At 52.9% G+C, this 15,243-nt stretch overlaps 1 protein-coding gene across 3 annotated transcripts in view; it reads left to right on the top strand.

Annotated features, from left to right (window-relative positions):
• The window catches only part of LOC115642712 (serine/threonine-protein phosphatase 6 regulatory ankyrin repeat subunit B-like), a 98,760-nt gene that overhangs the window by 74,237 nt on the left and 9,280 nt on the right, over positions 1-15,243 (top strand). For all 3 annotated transcript variants that reach the window (XM_030546434.1, XM_030546433.1, XM_030546432.1), the window contains 7 exons: positions 2,393-2,599; positions 8,278-8,379; positions 9,585-9,683; positions 10,864-11,010; positions 12,614-12,721; positions 13,755-13,952; positions 14,358-14,564. In XM_030546434.1, the coding sequence (XP_030402294.1) occupies positions 2,393-2,599; positions 8,278-8,379; positions 9,585-9,683; positions 10,864-11,010; positions 12,614-12,721; positions 13,755-13,952; positions 14,358-14,564 (1,068 nt within the window). The remainder of the gene's footprint in view (positions 1-2,392; positions 2,600-8,277; positions 8,380-9,584; positions 9,684-10,863; positions 11,011-12,613; positions 12,722-13,754; positions 13,953-14,357; positions 14,565-15,243) is intronic.

Below are 15,243 nucleotides of genomic sequence, written 5' to 3'. Positions count from 1 at the left end.
TCAGTGCAAGGCTGGGAATAGATGCTTTGGCAAGGCTCATTAGCACTCTGTTAGCCACCATCCTGCTTGGTAAATAGCAGAAGCTGACGCATAGCCTGCAGTCTGTTTAGTGAAGATGCACTGATTGCAGAAACTCACATAGGTACTGCTACGGCCTGTGTTATACCTGTGGCAGTGCAGGCTTCCTTCTGCGCCTTGCATGCGCACACCCGGCCACCGATGTCCCTTGCCCCTGTAACTCTCAGCTCCCATTGGCTCCCATTGGCCAGGGTTCCTGGCCAATGGGAGTGCAGAGCCAGTGCTCGGGATGGGGCAATGCGCGGAGCCCTGATGCCCCCCCTGCCTAGGGTCTGGACCTGCTGGCCGCTTCCAGGACGCAGTGTGGGGACAGGGCAGGTAGGGACTAGCCTGCCTTAGCCCTGCAGCACCGCTGACTGGACTGTTAATGGCCCATTCGGCGGTGCAGACTGGAACCGCCAGGGTCCCTTTTCAACTGGTGTTCCAGTCGAAAACCAGACACCTGGTCACCCAGCTTCTGAGAGATCCCCTACTAGCCAGCTCAGCCTAGCAGACAGGGTCAGCTCCCAGCAGGCAGGTGAGTTTGACTTGGGGGGCAGGGCATGGGGGAGTGGGTCTCTAGGGTGTCTGTGTGGGGGAGTACTCTTGGGGGAATAAAAGCAGGTCTCTCTGCAGATTTCTTTTCTTCCCTACTTCTCCGTCACTTTCTGCAGGAGCGTGGGGTGGGGGTGTGTGACTCGGAATGCCTGTGGGCGTAGTTTGGGGGGCATGCCCCTAACAGAGTTGGGGTCGGGGGGAAATGGGGGTCACATACCACTGCGTCCCCATTTCTGTGAGGGCAGAGCTTCCCGGCTGAAAAAAGAGGGTGCCACTCAGCTCCACTGACTTTGCAGCTGGGTGCCACCTTCTGCAGCCTAGTGCTGGTCGTGCTTACCTTCTGTGTGCTGGGAGCCATCCTGAGTGGGGCAGGGCAGGGGGCGCGCTGCGGGAAAGAGGCGGTGAAGTTGGATGGGAAGTGGGTGGGGCAGTGGGGAAAGGGCACGGGATGGGGAAGAGAAAGGGATAGCAAAAGCAGGGGCATGGAAGACGCGGGAGCCCAGCACGCGGCATCCCCTTGGCAGCAGCTGAGGCTCCCCTGTTAAGCAGGCGCATCAAACCCCCACCCTGACGAGCCCCACCTCCCGATGACCCTCCCAGTCTCCCATCCTACTGGGCGGGGGGTGGGGAATCCTCTGGTGGGGGGGCACTGGGAGGGGGCAGTGTGGAGTGCAGGGAGCTGTGTAGTTGTGGTGGGAGGTGAGTAGAGGAGTCTCTGGGAGGGGGTGCACTGGACATAGGGATGTGTAGGGGAGGTCTCTGGGCAAGGGGGCACTGGGCATGAGGGTGCTGGCATAAAGGGGGGGACACTGTGCAAGGGGGTGGTGTGCTGTGGCATGGGCCTGCCCCAGAGAGGAAGGAACACACTGGCAGCGCAAGGCTGGATGGACCAGTGTGCGTCTGGTGGTGGCTGGTTTGAAAACCGTCCCCTCGCACTGGGCAGAGCAGGGCCACCCCTGCCGCACCATGCCCCATAGCCCCCGGCTGGTCCCTCGCTCCGAGGACCAAGTCTCCCATTGCCCTCATGGGGGCCCACAAAAGTTTAATCCCACAGATACCTTAGGGACCAGTGTCAGGAGCCAGAGAACACAGGTAAAATTCCCCTCATGTTTTTGTGGCACCTTATAGACTAACAGACGTTTTGGAGCATGAGCTTTCGTGGGTGAATACCCACTTCCTCAGATGCATGTATTCACCCACGAAAGCTCATGCTCCAAAACGTCTGTTAGTCTATAAGGTGCCACAGGATTCTTTGCTGCTTTTACAGATCCAGACTAACACAGCTACCCCTCTGATACTTGACCTCATGTTTTTGATTTTGCTAATGCCTAAAGCAGAGAAGGGACTTTGTGCCCCGCAGCCCCATGCCTGCTTTGGCTACTGAATGAATGCTGCCATCAGATGATGCAGCAGGTACACAGGTCTTGGCGGGTTCAAATGTGTTTCCATTCAACCCTCACAGCTGTGTGACTGATTTTGTTTTCAGTCTCCAGCTGCCTGACCAAAAAAAGGCAGATCTACCCCTGAACATGAGCCTTTAGGTACAGTCCAGGTGGCCGAGGGTTGACTTCCCAGTCTTTCTAAGAGAAGCCTTTAATTTTGAGAAATGTTTGCCCTTCACATCTGCACTTGTGAATTTGAAAAATGTCCCCGCTTTTGCCCTGGCCTCTAACCTCTGACCAGGTGCACCCCCCGAGGAACTGAGGCACAACCAAGCCCCGAAGCGGTTCACTGACAGGTGGGGATCTCATGGTGCCTGGCTCTGTTTTCCCCTCAGCAAGGACAGACACCGTTGCACCTGGCTGCTGAGAATGACCATTCGGAGGTGGTTCAGTTCTTTCTGAAGCACAAGCCGGAATTGGTGACCTCTGCCAACGTGGAAGGTTTGACCTGTGCCCACATAGCTGCCTCCAAAGGCAGCATCGCTGTGATCAAGGAGCTGCTGAAGTTCAACAAGATGGGGGCGACCACAGCACGCAACAAGGTAAGTCCCTGTGGCGGTGTCCCCTTTGCTATGGGCCCGTCCAGCTGGGCAGTGTCACATAGAGCTGACCCGAGAGTTTAGGTCTGTGCCTATTCTGCTATCCCAGAGGGATTAGGAAGCTGGGAGTTAAATGGTAATGCAGCAGTGAGAGGGGAAAAGGGAGAACTAGCCACGGACGGTCTATGGGGTGATTCTGAAGCTGGTGCTGGATCTGTAGAGAGAAAGAGTATTGCACCTCCTCTCTCCCGTGTGTATGAGAGCTCAAGCTAGGATCCAGAGATCCAGATCATTCTCAGTGCCTCCATTACGCGTGCTTAAGGCTAAGATTTTAGCATGGTTATTTTTAGTAAAAGTCATGAACTGGTCACAGGTAATAAACAAAAATTAACAGAGCCATGACCTGTCTGTTACTTTACTAAAAATAACTGGGTGGGGGGACAGGGCTAGATATGGGGGAGGAATGGAGTCCCATGGAGGGGGTGGGGGGCTGACAGGTCAAGCGACCCGCCATGATGGGGGAAACAGCCCCGGCTCCAGTGGCCACAGCAGGGAGGCGCAGCCATGGGAGGCTCACGGCCCCTGTTCCAAAGCTGGCCGCAGCTGTGGGACACAGGTGCGCAACCCTGGCTGCAGCCTCTGGCAAGCCCAGGATGCCGTGGGGCTGGGGCACATGGCCCCAGCTACAGCCTCTGGCAAGCCCAGGATGCCGTGGGGCTGAGGCACGTGGCCCCAGCTGCAGCCTCTGGCAAGCCCGGGATGCCGTGGGGCTGGGGCAAGCGGCCCCAGCTGCAGCCTCTGGCAAGCCCGGGATGCCGTGGGGCTGGGGCATGCGGCCCCGGCTTAAGCCTCTGGCAAGCCTGGGATGCTGCAGGGCTGGGACGTGTGGCCCCGGCTGCAGCCCCTGGCAAAAGTCATGGAGCTGAGGTGCCTGGCCCTGGCTGCAGGCCCTGGGGAAAGCCATGGGGCTGGGGCACCCAGCCCCGGTTCAGCCTCTGCCAAGCCTGGGAAGCCATGGGGCTGGAGTGCGTGGACCCGGCTACAGCCCCCGGTGGAAGCCACAGGGCTGGGGCAGCAGGGTCCTGGTTCCAGCCAGCCCCAGTTGCAGGGCAGTGATGCACAGTCCGGCCTCCTCCTCCTCCTGAAGCCCTAGAAGTCACAGAAGTCTGGCAAAGTGACGGAATCCGTGACTGCCATGACTAAATTGTAGCCTTATGCATGCTGCATGGCCACGCTATCAGAGTCTTTGCTCCACGGACAGCGGGCATCCCAGTAATAGTCATGGCAAATTATGAGATGGCAGCCACAGAACGCTATCACCTTACTAACCGTGGCTGCCTCAGAAACACAGAGAGCTTGTATCCGCCCCAGGAAATATGGACAGCTGCCACACCCTCTGGAATCAGCTCTCCCCTAGGATGTGTGCAAAGAGACAGACGTGAAGGAAGTGAATAACCCCAGTCATGGTGCATAACGCGATACTTCACCACTTTGCTTTGATAACATGGGCCTGAGCTGTACATTTGGGATCCGAATCTAACCTTCCCCAAACTTCATGAGCGTTGGGGCCTGGCTTTTTGGTTTGGCCCATTATGGAGATAGGAAGCAGCTGGGAAGTTCAGAGCCAGCATCCCAATGAGGATAAATAGGGGAACCCCTCTGTCTTCTTGCCAGCCTCCCGGAGACACAGGGGCCTAGACAAGATCCTAAGGGGAATGTGCCTGCAGGTTTTAATAAGCGTGATTTCCCCTCCCCCTGCCTGCTGGCATTGCGACAACAGGCAGCTGGTTTTCAGTAATGCATTTGTTGCATCCGCCCCCTTTTATTTATTTAGTACAGGGACGGGCAAACTTTTTGCCCTGAGGGCTGCATCGGGTTTCGGAAATTGTATGGAGGGCTGGTTAGGGGAGGCTGTGCCACCCCAAACAGCCAGATGTGGCCTGGCCCCCGCCCCCATCCAACCCCTCCTGCTTCTTGCCCCCTGATGGCCCCCCAGGACTCCTCCCCCTATCCAACCACCCCTTCCTGTCCCCTGACTGACCCCAGAAACCCTGCCCCTGACTGCCCCCCGCCATCCCATCCAACCCCCCTCTCCTTCCTGATTGCCCCTGTTAGGCCTAAATAAAGATATAGCAGACAAAACCAGGTATACCAACCTGACCAAAGTCAGGCTAACAAAGGTTTGTGGGTAATCCCTGAGTGGAAAACACTAAAAAGCAGCAGCATGTTTCACAAGCGCTGAAAAAAAGTAAAATAAGAAAAAAGCTGCATTCCTGGCATAGTACCAAATGTGCTGTGTTCGGGCAGCTCCTTCGAAGAACTAATAAAAGTCCTAGTTTTCCAGCCTCCTTGTTTTTACTCCCTGGTTTTGTTCTTTGTTTGTTTTTAACTCCCCTACATTTTTAACTTTAGGCATGCATGTATACTAAAGGTGTCTAGTTTCTAGTTGTTAAAAAAAGGGGGTGGGTTGCTCCAGTGAATAATTTATAACGCAACGGAACCGTTTATATAGGCTTATACTAAAATGTAAAAAGCAGGCTGGTTCTCTCTGGAAACAAGCTGCTCTCTATTGATGCGTGCACTTGTCAATAAAGAGCTTTTGATCGGACCTTGCTGGTGTTGCCTGTCTCTCTCGCGGTCAGACAACGAACTTTGCTGTCGGGGTTAGAGTCCCTGACATCTTTGGCGACTCCGCCGGGACCCGTCTGACTCTCCGGCGGGGGATCGGACCCTGAGGCAACGCTGCACGCATCCTCCGGTTTAAAGGAGCCTTGCCTGGTGATCTGATTTCTGCGTCGGCGATAAGGTGTGTTCTGTGAACCAGCTGAAGCTCGTAGAAATCCAGCAACGTCCACCTACCCTTTGAGTAGGGTCCAGGTTGTCGGGGTTAGAGTCCCTGACAACTTAGGTCTGGGTTAGAGTCCCAGTCCAGGTCTGGGTTAGAGTCCCTGTCCAGGTTTGCGCAGGATCCAAGTTGTCTGGGTTAGAGTCCCAGCCTGGGTTTGAGTCCAGTCCAGGTGTTCGAGTCCCTGGAGAGGTAAGCGAGCACTCAACGCGGAGAGGTGGGGGTTAGAGTCCCTTTACCTCGACGCAGGGAAGAAAGGTTAGAGTCCCTTCATCAAAATGGGACAAGTTGGCAGTAAGTGCCTGGGGGATGCCCCGTTGTCTCTGATACTTAGAGATTGGAAGGAAATTTCTGGAACCACTGGTTTGGTTAAATCTAAAATGAGAAATTTGTGTCAAGTTCAGTAGCCTTCTTTCACCGCTCATTTGTCCCCGACTAAAGATTGGCCAGAATGTGGAACCTTTTCCACAGATAGGATGAACTCCTTAAGGGATATTTTGGTTGATGTTAGGCCGGGACAAATGGATTATTTGTTTGTATGGTATAATTATAGACCCACGGAGGGACGAGTGGCTATTGAAGCTGTTTTTATGAAAAACTCCTGTAAAAATTTCTTGCCATCTGCCCCAAAACCTCGCTGGAAGAATGATTTTGTTCCTGTTCTCCCCCCTGTCCGGCAAAGTGTAAGAATTCAAGAGCAGGCTAGGGACAGTTCAGGAACAAAGGAGAATAGACGCGGAGCTCAAAGTAATGTTCTCTCATCTTCAGAGAGATCAGTCAGTCTCGCTCTCCCTGCCCAGTCGTCAGCCAGTCTTCATCAAATTCAGAAAAAATCAGAATCCATGGGGGAGAATGCCTTTGAGACAAACCTAACAATACAAGCTCCGTTAAGAACTTATCTGGTTCCACTGGTTGCTGGGGGACATGAGATTGTTTTTACCCATACCCCGTTTGCAACTTCAGATTTGCTTAATTGGCAGCGTACTATGCCTCGCCTACGGGACAATCCTGAGGCAGTGGAAAGAATGTTCCGCACAATCTTTTCCACTCATGTGCCCACCTGGGCAGATGTTAATCAGTTATTAAATACTCTCATGACAGAAGATAAAAGACAAAAAGTAAAAAAAAAATCTGCAGGTCATCTGGACATTCCTTGGCCAATTACTGACCCTAATTGGGATCCTAACACTCCGGCTGGCAAGGTACGGCTGGATGGATTTTTAAAAGCTGTTTTAAGTGGCATTAAAGACCAAAGTCAGGCTAACAAAGGTTTGTGGGTAATCCCTGAGTGGAAAACACTAAAAAGCAGCAGCATGTTTCACAAGCGCTGAAAAAAAGTAAAATAAGAAAAAAGCTGCATTCCTGGCATAGTACCAAATGTGCTGTGTTCAGGCAGCTCCTTCGAAGAACTAATAAAAGTCCTAGTTTTCCAGCCTCCTTGTTTTTACTCCCTGGTTTTGTTCTTTGTTTGTTTTTAATTCCCCTACATTTTTAACTTTAGGCATGCATGTATACTAAAGGTGTCTAGTTTCTAGTTGTTAAAAAAAGGGGGTGGGTTGCTCCAGTAAATAATTTATAATGCAACGGAACCGTTTATATAGGCTTATACTAAAATGTAAAAAGCAGGCTGGTTCTCTCTGGAAACAAGCTGCTCTCTATTGATGCGTGCACTTGTCAATAAAGAGCTTTTGATCGGACCTTGCTGGTGTTGCCTGTCTCTCTCGCGGTCAGACAACGAACTTTGCCGTCGGGGTTAGAGTCCCTGACACCCCCATTCAACACCCCTGTTCCCTGCCCTCTGACTGCCCTGACCCCTATCCACACCCCCGCCCCCTGACCACTTCCTGAACTTCCCTGCCCTCCATCCAACCCCCTCCACTCTCTGCCCCCTGACTGCGCTGCCTGGAGCACCGGTGGCTGGTTGTGCTACAGCCGCGTTGCCCAGAGCACCAGGACAGGCAGCCGTGGCACCTGGCTGCAGCCAGCCATGCCACCGTGCAGTACAGAGACCTGGTCAGGCCACGGCACTGCAGCTGCTCTGCCCCAGGAGTTTGCAGCCCCGCCGCCCAGAACATTGCATCAGAGCGAGTTGAGGCTGCAGGGGAGGGTGAACAGCAGGGCAGGGGCTGGAACCAGCCTCCCTGGGGCTGGAGCTCAGGGGCCGGGCAGAAGGGTCCCACAGGCCAGATGTGGCCTGTGGGCCATAGTTTGCCCACCTCTGATTTAGTTTGTAGCTAATGTATGTAGCTAAAGGCTTTGCTTGCATGGGAGGGTATTTGCAATGTGTCCTTTGCAGTGAGGTCCTCGGCAGGTCTCTTTGAGCCCTGTTTGTCAGGCCAAACAGAAGAGTGCTGAGATTTCAGTCCCAGTTCCTAAGAAACCCCCTCCCCCCCCCCCCAATTTAAACGCAGCTGTTTGCCCCTCTACACTTTCTCTGTGGCCTACATGAAGAATCATAGGTTGCATCCTTAGGGCAAGTTAGTACTGAGAAGACCCAGGATTGAGGCATTTGGAGGAGATGCTTGTGAGAGAGTCCCACGTCGTCCTGATACTCTGTGCCATTGCATTGTTATATGCAGGGAGCTCTGGTACCTCCCTTGGCCCTTGCTTCTCAACCTTATATGCTGTGATCCTTGCGAGGTGAGCCCCACTGCCAGCTTGCTCTGAAGCTCAGACAGTGAGGTTTTTAACCCTCGAAAACTTATGCCCAAATAAATCTGTTAGTCTTTAATGTGCCACCGGACTCCTTGTTGTTTTTGTGGATACAGACTAATACGGCTACCCTTTGACACTTGCACATGGTTAGTTACCCAACCAGTCTGTCTTTGTGTTGCAGACAAGCAATTCCACGCCCCTGCACCTGGCAGCTGCTGGTGGACACGGTGAGGTGGTGAAGGTCTTGCTGCAGACGGGAGCCTCGGCAGCGGATGAGGACAGCGTACGTACCAAGGGCCCTGCTGGGCAGCTCCCAGTTCAAAATGCAGATGGAGTGAATGCAATGGGTGACAGGTGCCCTCTTTGGCAGACAGCTTGGGCCCTCTAGAGTCAAAAGCATGAGCTGCTGGGGGCTGTAATAACTCATCCTCCATAATCAGCACAGAGGGGACTGGTAACACCTGCTTGCCCATGAGTGCAAATGCCCCTCCTTCATTTCAGGAGGCATGCTCAGAAGGGGAATCTCTCTTTGGCAGAGAAAGGTGCATTCACAAACTTTACATTCACATCCTTGTGTCTCTCCTTGATGTGCACCTCTGTGAATGGGGCGCAGGGCCCTTTGGGGAAGGTACTAACATTTTGCTGAGATGCTAAAGTAAAAGCATCCCTATTCTTGTTCTTTCCATCTCTCCCCCCATGCCTCTAGTGTGTCTCTTGTAGACTAGTCCCAGATTGTTGCCATGCTACTATTATAGCATGGTGAGGTGTTTAATTCAGGGATGAAGGGTTAAAATTCTCTGCTCCTTGCAGCGGAAGAGCAGTAATGTTTCTTTTATAAAGAACCAGCCTCCTCTTTCTTCATGACTCCTCGAACAGTTCCAGGCTAAGGTAGCTCTCCGTTCAGTGGTCTGTTGTCCTGAATGCCCAGCCAGTCTGTGACACCTTGAATTATACCAGCGGTTCTCAAACTGTGCCACGACCTCCTCTGAACAGGGTCACCAGGGCTGGCTTAGACTTGCTGGGGCCCAGGGTTGAAGCCCAATTCCCACTGCCCAGGGCCGAAGCCAAAGCCAGAGGGCTTCAGCCCTGGGTGTTGGGGATCATGTTATAGGCCTCCTGCCTGGGGCTGAAACCCCTGAGCTTCAGCTTTCGCCCCCTGGGTCCAGAGCAGTGGGGCTCAGGCTTTGGCCCCCACACCCAAGGCAGTGGGGCCTAGGCAGGCTAAGGCTTTGGTCCCCCTTCCAGGGGTTGTGAAGTAATTTTTGTTGTCAGAATGGGGTTCTGAAGTTTGAGACCCCCCTGAATTATACCATCATAGCATGGAACTGGGCCATGCTGGGAGTGTCAGAACCTCAAAGAATACGAGTAGACCCCAGGAGGTCTTTCAGAGGTTCTGTCCCTTGCCCAGACTTCCTCCCTTGCTGTGACAACACTCTGGGATTTGCATCAGGCCTTGCCTTCTGATGCTTTTCCTCTGCTCCTTATTAGGAAGGAATGACGGCAATTCACCTGGCAGCCAAACATGGGCACATCAGTGTCCTGGAGGCCTTAAAGGGCAGCGTCTCCTTGAGAATCACCAGCACCAAGGTGAGTGCATGGCCGCTGGCTTTGCCTATCAAGGACCGTGCTGTCTATGGCGTGGGTGTGGCTGTGTTCAGAGGTGGCTCTAGGCATTTTGCCACCCCAAGCGCAGCAGGCAGGCTGCCTTCGGCGGCTTGCCTGCGGAGGGTCCGCTGGTCCCGTGGCTTTAGCGGACCTCCAGCAGGCAAGCTGCCGAAGGCAGCCTGCCTTCCGCTCTCGCGGAGACCGGCAGAGTGCCCCCAGCGCCCCCAGTGGCATGATGGGGCCTGGAGCTGCCCTTGGCTGTGTTGTGAAAACAGCCACTGTTTGGACCCAACTCAGGTGGTATTTGTTGTAACTGGGTGAGAGGTGAGTGTCAGGACCTGGTTGCGTGTCCAGCAAAGAGAGGGCCACACAGGAAAGCAAGGAAATGCCTGGGACACACAGTTATTGGTAATGGTTAGTCCCCACTGGGCTGGACACTGTGTACACCTAGTGAGAGACCGTCCCTGCCCCAACGTGCTTGCAAAGAGCCCAGGCAGACAGAAGGTGGGAGAAAGAAAGCATTAGTATCCTTGTTGTGCAGATGGGAAACTGAGGCCCAGAGAGTGTGAGATGAGGTTTCCAAAGGTGACTAGTGATTTTGAGGGCCTCCGTTTTTGGATGCCTCACAGGGGCCTAATTTTCAGAGGCTGGGTGCTCAGCACTTCCACAAAATCAGGCTTGTTTGAGGGCTCTCAGGTTGAGCACCCGCTAATAGAGAGATCCAAAATTGTTAGTCCTTTTGAAACCTCGGCCAACGGCAGAGAAGGGACTAGAACCACACACTCCTGGTGCCCAATTACATCCCTTAACACAGGGCCTGCCTTCTATTGCTTTGTCAGGGGTTGTCTTTTCCTGATGCTGCCCAGAGCCTTGCAGAGTCAACTGTGGATGCCAAATGCAGAGGCTGCTTCCTGAAATGTTGTGTATCCCCAAAAGCTCCTTCTTCTCTTCCAACTCTCTCATTTTCCCTCCCTTTCTTTGTTTTCGTTCCTGTCATTCTCATGTCTTCTGTGACCTCTCCCTTTTAACCTTCTTCCTTCCAGCTGTCAGGCATGTACTGTGCTTTGATCGGATGCTAAATGGGAGCGCTCTGGTTCGCTTAAAAGAGCAAATCTTGTTTGTTTTCCCTGAACTGTGGATGTGTTTTTCTTTCCCTTCCAAGACAGGATTTACTGCCCTTCATGTGGCAGCTCATTACGGCCAGCTGGACTTCGTCCGAGACATGCTTGCCAGGGGATTGGCCGCCATGCACAGCGAGCCTCCCAAGCTCACCTCCGAAGGACAGCAGGTCAAGCAGCAAGCCAGGGAGGTAAGACAGAAGCCAGCCCTGGGGAGAGATTAAGGGACAAGCCAACACATGGCATCCCGAACCCACTTGTCGATTTCTGTGGAGCCAAATAACATGGGGGCTCATGTTACTGAGCCATTTGATTTCACTGTGTGGTAGGCCCGAGTCCTCTCCCCTGTAGACAGGCTTGGCAGAGGAGTGCTGCTGCGAACTGAATCCCCCTCCCTGCTGCTGCTGTTGTAGCTCGGAACGGCCCGGGTAGTTTCCACACCAGCTGGAATCTTACTCCCTTCTCTGCTGTGGCTTTCGCCAGTGAACCTTCTTATGCCCAACACACACTCCTGGGTGGCCCTGCACCTGGATGGACCCCAGACCCCACCCACCCAACTCCCTGCATCACTGCACTCAGAGTAACACAGCTTCCCTGGTTCCTCTCTCCCTTGGGCCTATGGAGCGGGTAGAAGGATTTACCCCTGGATTCACCCTGGGAAATCTGTCTTTGCCTCTTCCCATCTCTACTCTCCTTGGTTAGGATTTGGCTCCACAGGGAGACTTTTCAAAGGGCCAGAAATTGGAGGCCTGTATGACAAATGACTCCAAGGTCCTGATTGAAAGGGATGGGCTGTGCGTGGAGCTTGCAGGGTGTAGAAACCATGATGCTGCAGCCCTTGGTCCCGTGGTGCTACTTGTCCCAGAACTGGGGGGCAGGAAGATCTGGTTGGAACGTTCTTGCCGAAAGATGCTGTTTCGGGGAAGCCGAAATGTTTTGGTTTCCATGAATTTTCATCAGGAGGGTTTTGGATTGGAGGTCAGATCATAGGCCTGGAATTTGGGAGATCCAGATTCAAGACCCTGCTCTGTCTGAGTCAGTGTTACCTTGGATGAAATTTGCTGCTTTGAATCAGGCACAGCAAGGGTTGTGCCTAGGTCTCCCATGGCAGTGTCCCCGCCACCAGGCTATAGTGACAGAGTCTCATGAAAACCTTTGAAAGGTTTTGGGGTTGTTCCAATGCGTAACAAAAAAAAAATTTGGAAACCTCAAAAGTTGCCACAGAACGGAGCTAGCGAAGGGGCAGGTGAAGGCAAGCAGGTATTGGAATGAGCTTGCCCCAGTGGCGCAAAGGTTTAGAAGTGCCCTAGTTCCTGGTTGCATTCGATCTGCCCCCCAGGATTGTCACACACACGTCTTCGGTGTAGCTCGTGTGCGTGGCGCCGCCTGTCCTTGGTGACAGGAACAAAAAAAGCATGAAAGTTTCACTGCTGGCCGGGCTGCAGGCCAGGTGTGTTGCCCAAATAGGATCCAACAACACACACAGGCAGTATGTTCAGGGGACAGCAGGAGCTGTTAGTGAGGGACTTTGGGATGGCCAGCACAAGGCCTAAGAGGACCCAGCGTGATGGTGCGTGTGGAGGAGGCTGCAGCGTTGCTGGACAAAGGTAGATCATCATGGCCCGTCTGCAGGCATGAGTCACAGAATATGGGAGAACAGCTGCTCTGGCTTCTGACTTGTATGCAGTGTGTGTGTGTCGGGAGAAGTGTCTGGGAACTGTATTGCCCTCGCTGTATGCCCAGGAGTCTGGGGCATCAAAGGGGTCCTGCTGCCCTCTGTGTGATTTATCTCAGTCAGGATTCACGCCACTGCACCTGGCTGCCCAATCGGGACATGAGAGCCTGGTCCGGCTGCTGCTCAACTACCCAGGTGTGCAGGTGGATTGTCAGACCAGCCTGCAGGTAAGAGGCCAGCCACGCTCAGTGTGGGGCTGTTCTACTCCCATGGGAGCCACCATGCTCTGAGCTAGCTCAGCCCAGGAGAAGGCTGCAGCCTGTCAGGGGGTGGGGGGCAGCTTTGATTCTTGCAGCGTCACATCTGGGGTAACCGTCTCTTCGGGAAGCTTTCACCTCCCACCCCAGAGGCTGCTCTGGCTCTGCGCTAGGTGGGAGAAGCAGGATCCCGGGGGTGATCAGGAGGAGAGTCACTTTGGATGCACAAGGCCATAAGAGTAAGAGTGGGTTAGGGCGAAGGAGAAGACACAGAGGGCAGAGATTCAGGGAGGAGGGTCCCTGGTGCAGAGCAGGGATGGGAGGGGGAAGAAGATGGGAGGGGCAGAGCAAGGGTGCGGAAGATTGATGCTGATGCAGGGCATATGTCACAGGGGGAGCTCTATGTTTACTGCTGGCTGTGGTATGTCTCCCCCAAAGCTGACACTAACCAAGCCCTTTTGAGCAACTCTCAGGGCCTAGCTTCTCGGAGGCCAGCACTCCAGGATCCTTGAGTGGCCGTTTGGGCTAGAATTGTACTCCCACCCTGCACTGATGTGTAAGATGACAACAAAGCAAGGCCACCAAGAAGCATCAGCCTCTTGGGACAATCCAAGGCCAACCCCATGACCTAACATTTGGGCTGCTCACCAACTCAGGCCGGTCCAAACCATCTTAGTGCTACTACTGACCAGTGCTGAGTTGACAACCGTAGAGACAGCTCTTCACTCTGCAGAGGAGGCTGCTGCAATGTAAGCTTCGTCCATGTAGCCCTCAGACAGTGGACCTCAGCCCTGTTCTGGAGACGTCACCTCTAGCTGTGGAGGGTAATTCAGTCTCCCTGACCCTCAGTCCTCAGCCTCTGTCCTTGCTGTAAGAGAGATGCCTCTCATGCCGAGTCTGACAGTGACTCCAGGTGACCTTGTTAGGTCCTATTAGTGCGCTTGGAGCCATCCCATCCCTGTGCCAAACGCTGTAAAATACTAACCAGCCCACTTGTGCTTAGGGCTCCAGCCCTCTCCACCTGGCAGCCCAGCATGGTCACACCGCCATCGTTGGGCTCCTTCTAAGCAAATCCACCTCCCAGCTGCATCTCCGAGACAAGAGAGGGCGGACATGCCTCCACCTGGCTGCAGCCAATGGCCACGTTGAGATGGTGCGGGCGTTGCTGGGCCAGGGAGCGGAGATCAACCTCACCGACAAGGTACAGCAGCAGATCACACGGTCGTTGTTAGCCTGCTGGAACAGTAAGGGGCAGTCAGACTTTCTGTGCAACCTCTGCATGGAGAGTCTCCAAGCCTTGATCGAGGCCCAGTGCCATGAATCACACATGATGCCATGGGGGGGGTGCTACACAGTATCTCCAAACCCTACGTCCTGAATTCTGTGGTTCCTAACAACAACATGGCTGTCTATTAACAAAAGCTGGCAGCCAAGTAAGCTTCCCATGGATTTCCAGTGGGCCCATCACCTGAAAGTTATGAAAGTTTCATGCAATTCTGGTTAAAGGTGATTCCATCCCCTCCTGCGCCACTCCCTACTATGTGACTGCCTGATGCCTGTGGTCAATGAATGCTGCATTTTCACTGTACATCCTTTAATTCCACAGCAAGGCTGGGGCCCATTGCACTTTGCTGCCAAATCAGGTTTCCTGGCTAGTGTCCGGCTGCTAGTGGAAAGCGGTGCCACACCCACTCTCGAGTCCAAAGAGGGGAGGATACCTATCCAGTATGCAGCTGCTGAGAACCACCAAGAAGTAGTGAGCTTCCTGCTGAAAAAGAACGCCACCACCTTGAAACTGATTGAGGACAGGAAGGTAGGGGAGACCCTGAGCTCTGGGGAGGTGACATGGGCAAGCCCTGAGCCAAGACTTATGTGTCCTACTCTTGTTTGCAAAATCGTCAGCATCTACACTGTGTCCTTATGGTGCAGTAGCATGACTTGGATCCCAATAATTTAGATGTTTATAGTCATTGGTCACATCAGTGGTAGAAATGGTGATGGGGTTCCCAAAGCTCAGAGCCATATGTTGCTGAAGACTAGAGCTAGGCAAAAATTTTCAGCCAAAACTTTTTTTTTTTGGTGAAAAATGCAGATTTAGCAATACCGAACTGTTTCATGAATTGGTGTCTGTTTCACCTAATTGTTTGGTTTTGGGGTTGGGGTTTGAAAAAATCAAAATGTTTCATGTTCAAAATGATACATTTCAATTTTTCAGTTGGAAATGACTTTTTGTTTCAAAATTTCCTTCCATTTTATTTTTAAAAATTCAAAAGTGTTTTAAAAAAAAAACAGTCAAAATCGAAATGGAACATTTTGATTTTGTTGGAATGAAACATTTTGTTCAACCCAAAATGAAAATGTTGTGAACTGCTGAATCTGCAAAAGTTGTCTTTTTTGGTCTGACCTGAAACAATTTGTTTTTTAACTTTGTCAAAATTGCCAATTAACCTAAAAACCTATTATTCACCCAAGTATACTAGAACCAGCTTGAC

The sequence above is a fragment of the Gopherus evgoodei genome, unplaced genomic scaffold (assembly GCF_007399415.2).
Source record: "Gopherus evgoodei ecotype Sinaloan lineage unplaced genomic scaffold, rGopEvg1_v1.p scaffold_44_arrow_ctg1, whole genome shotgun sequence".
Lineage (NCBI taxonomy): Eukaryota > Metazoa > Chordata > Testudines > Testudinidae > Gopherus > Gopherus evgoodei.
This window is presented reverse-complemented; position numbering and strand designations above follow the sequence as displayed.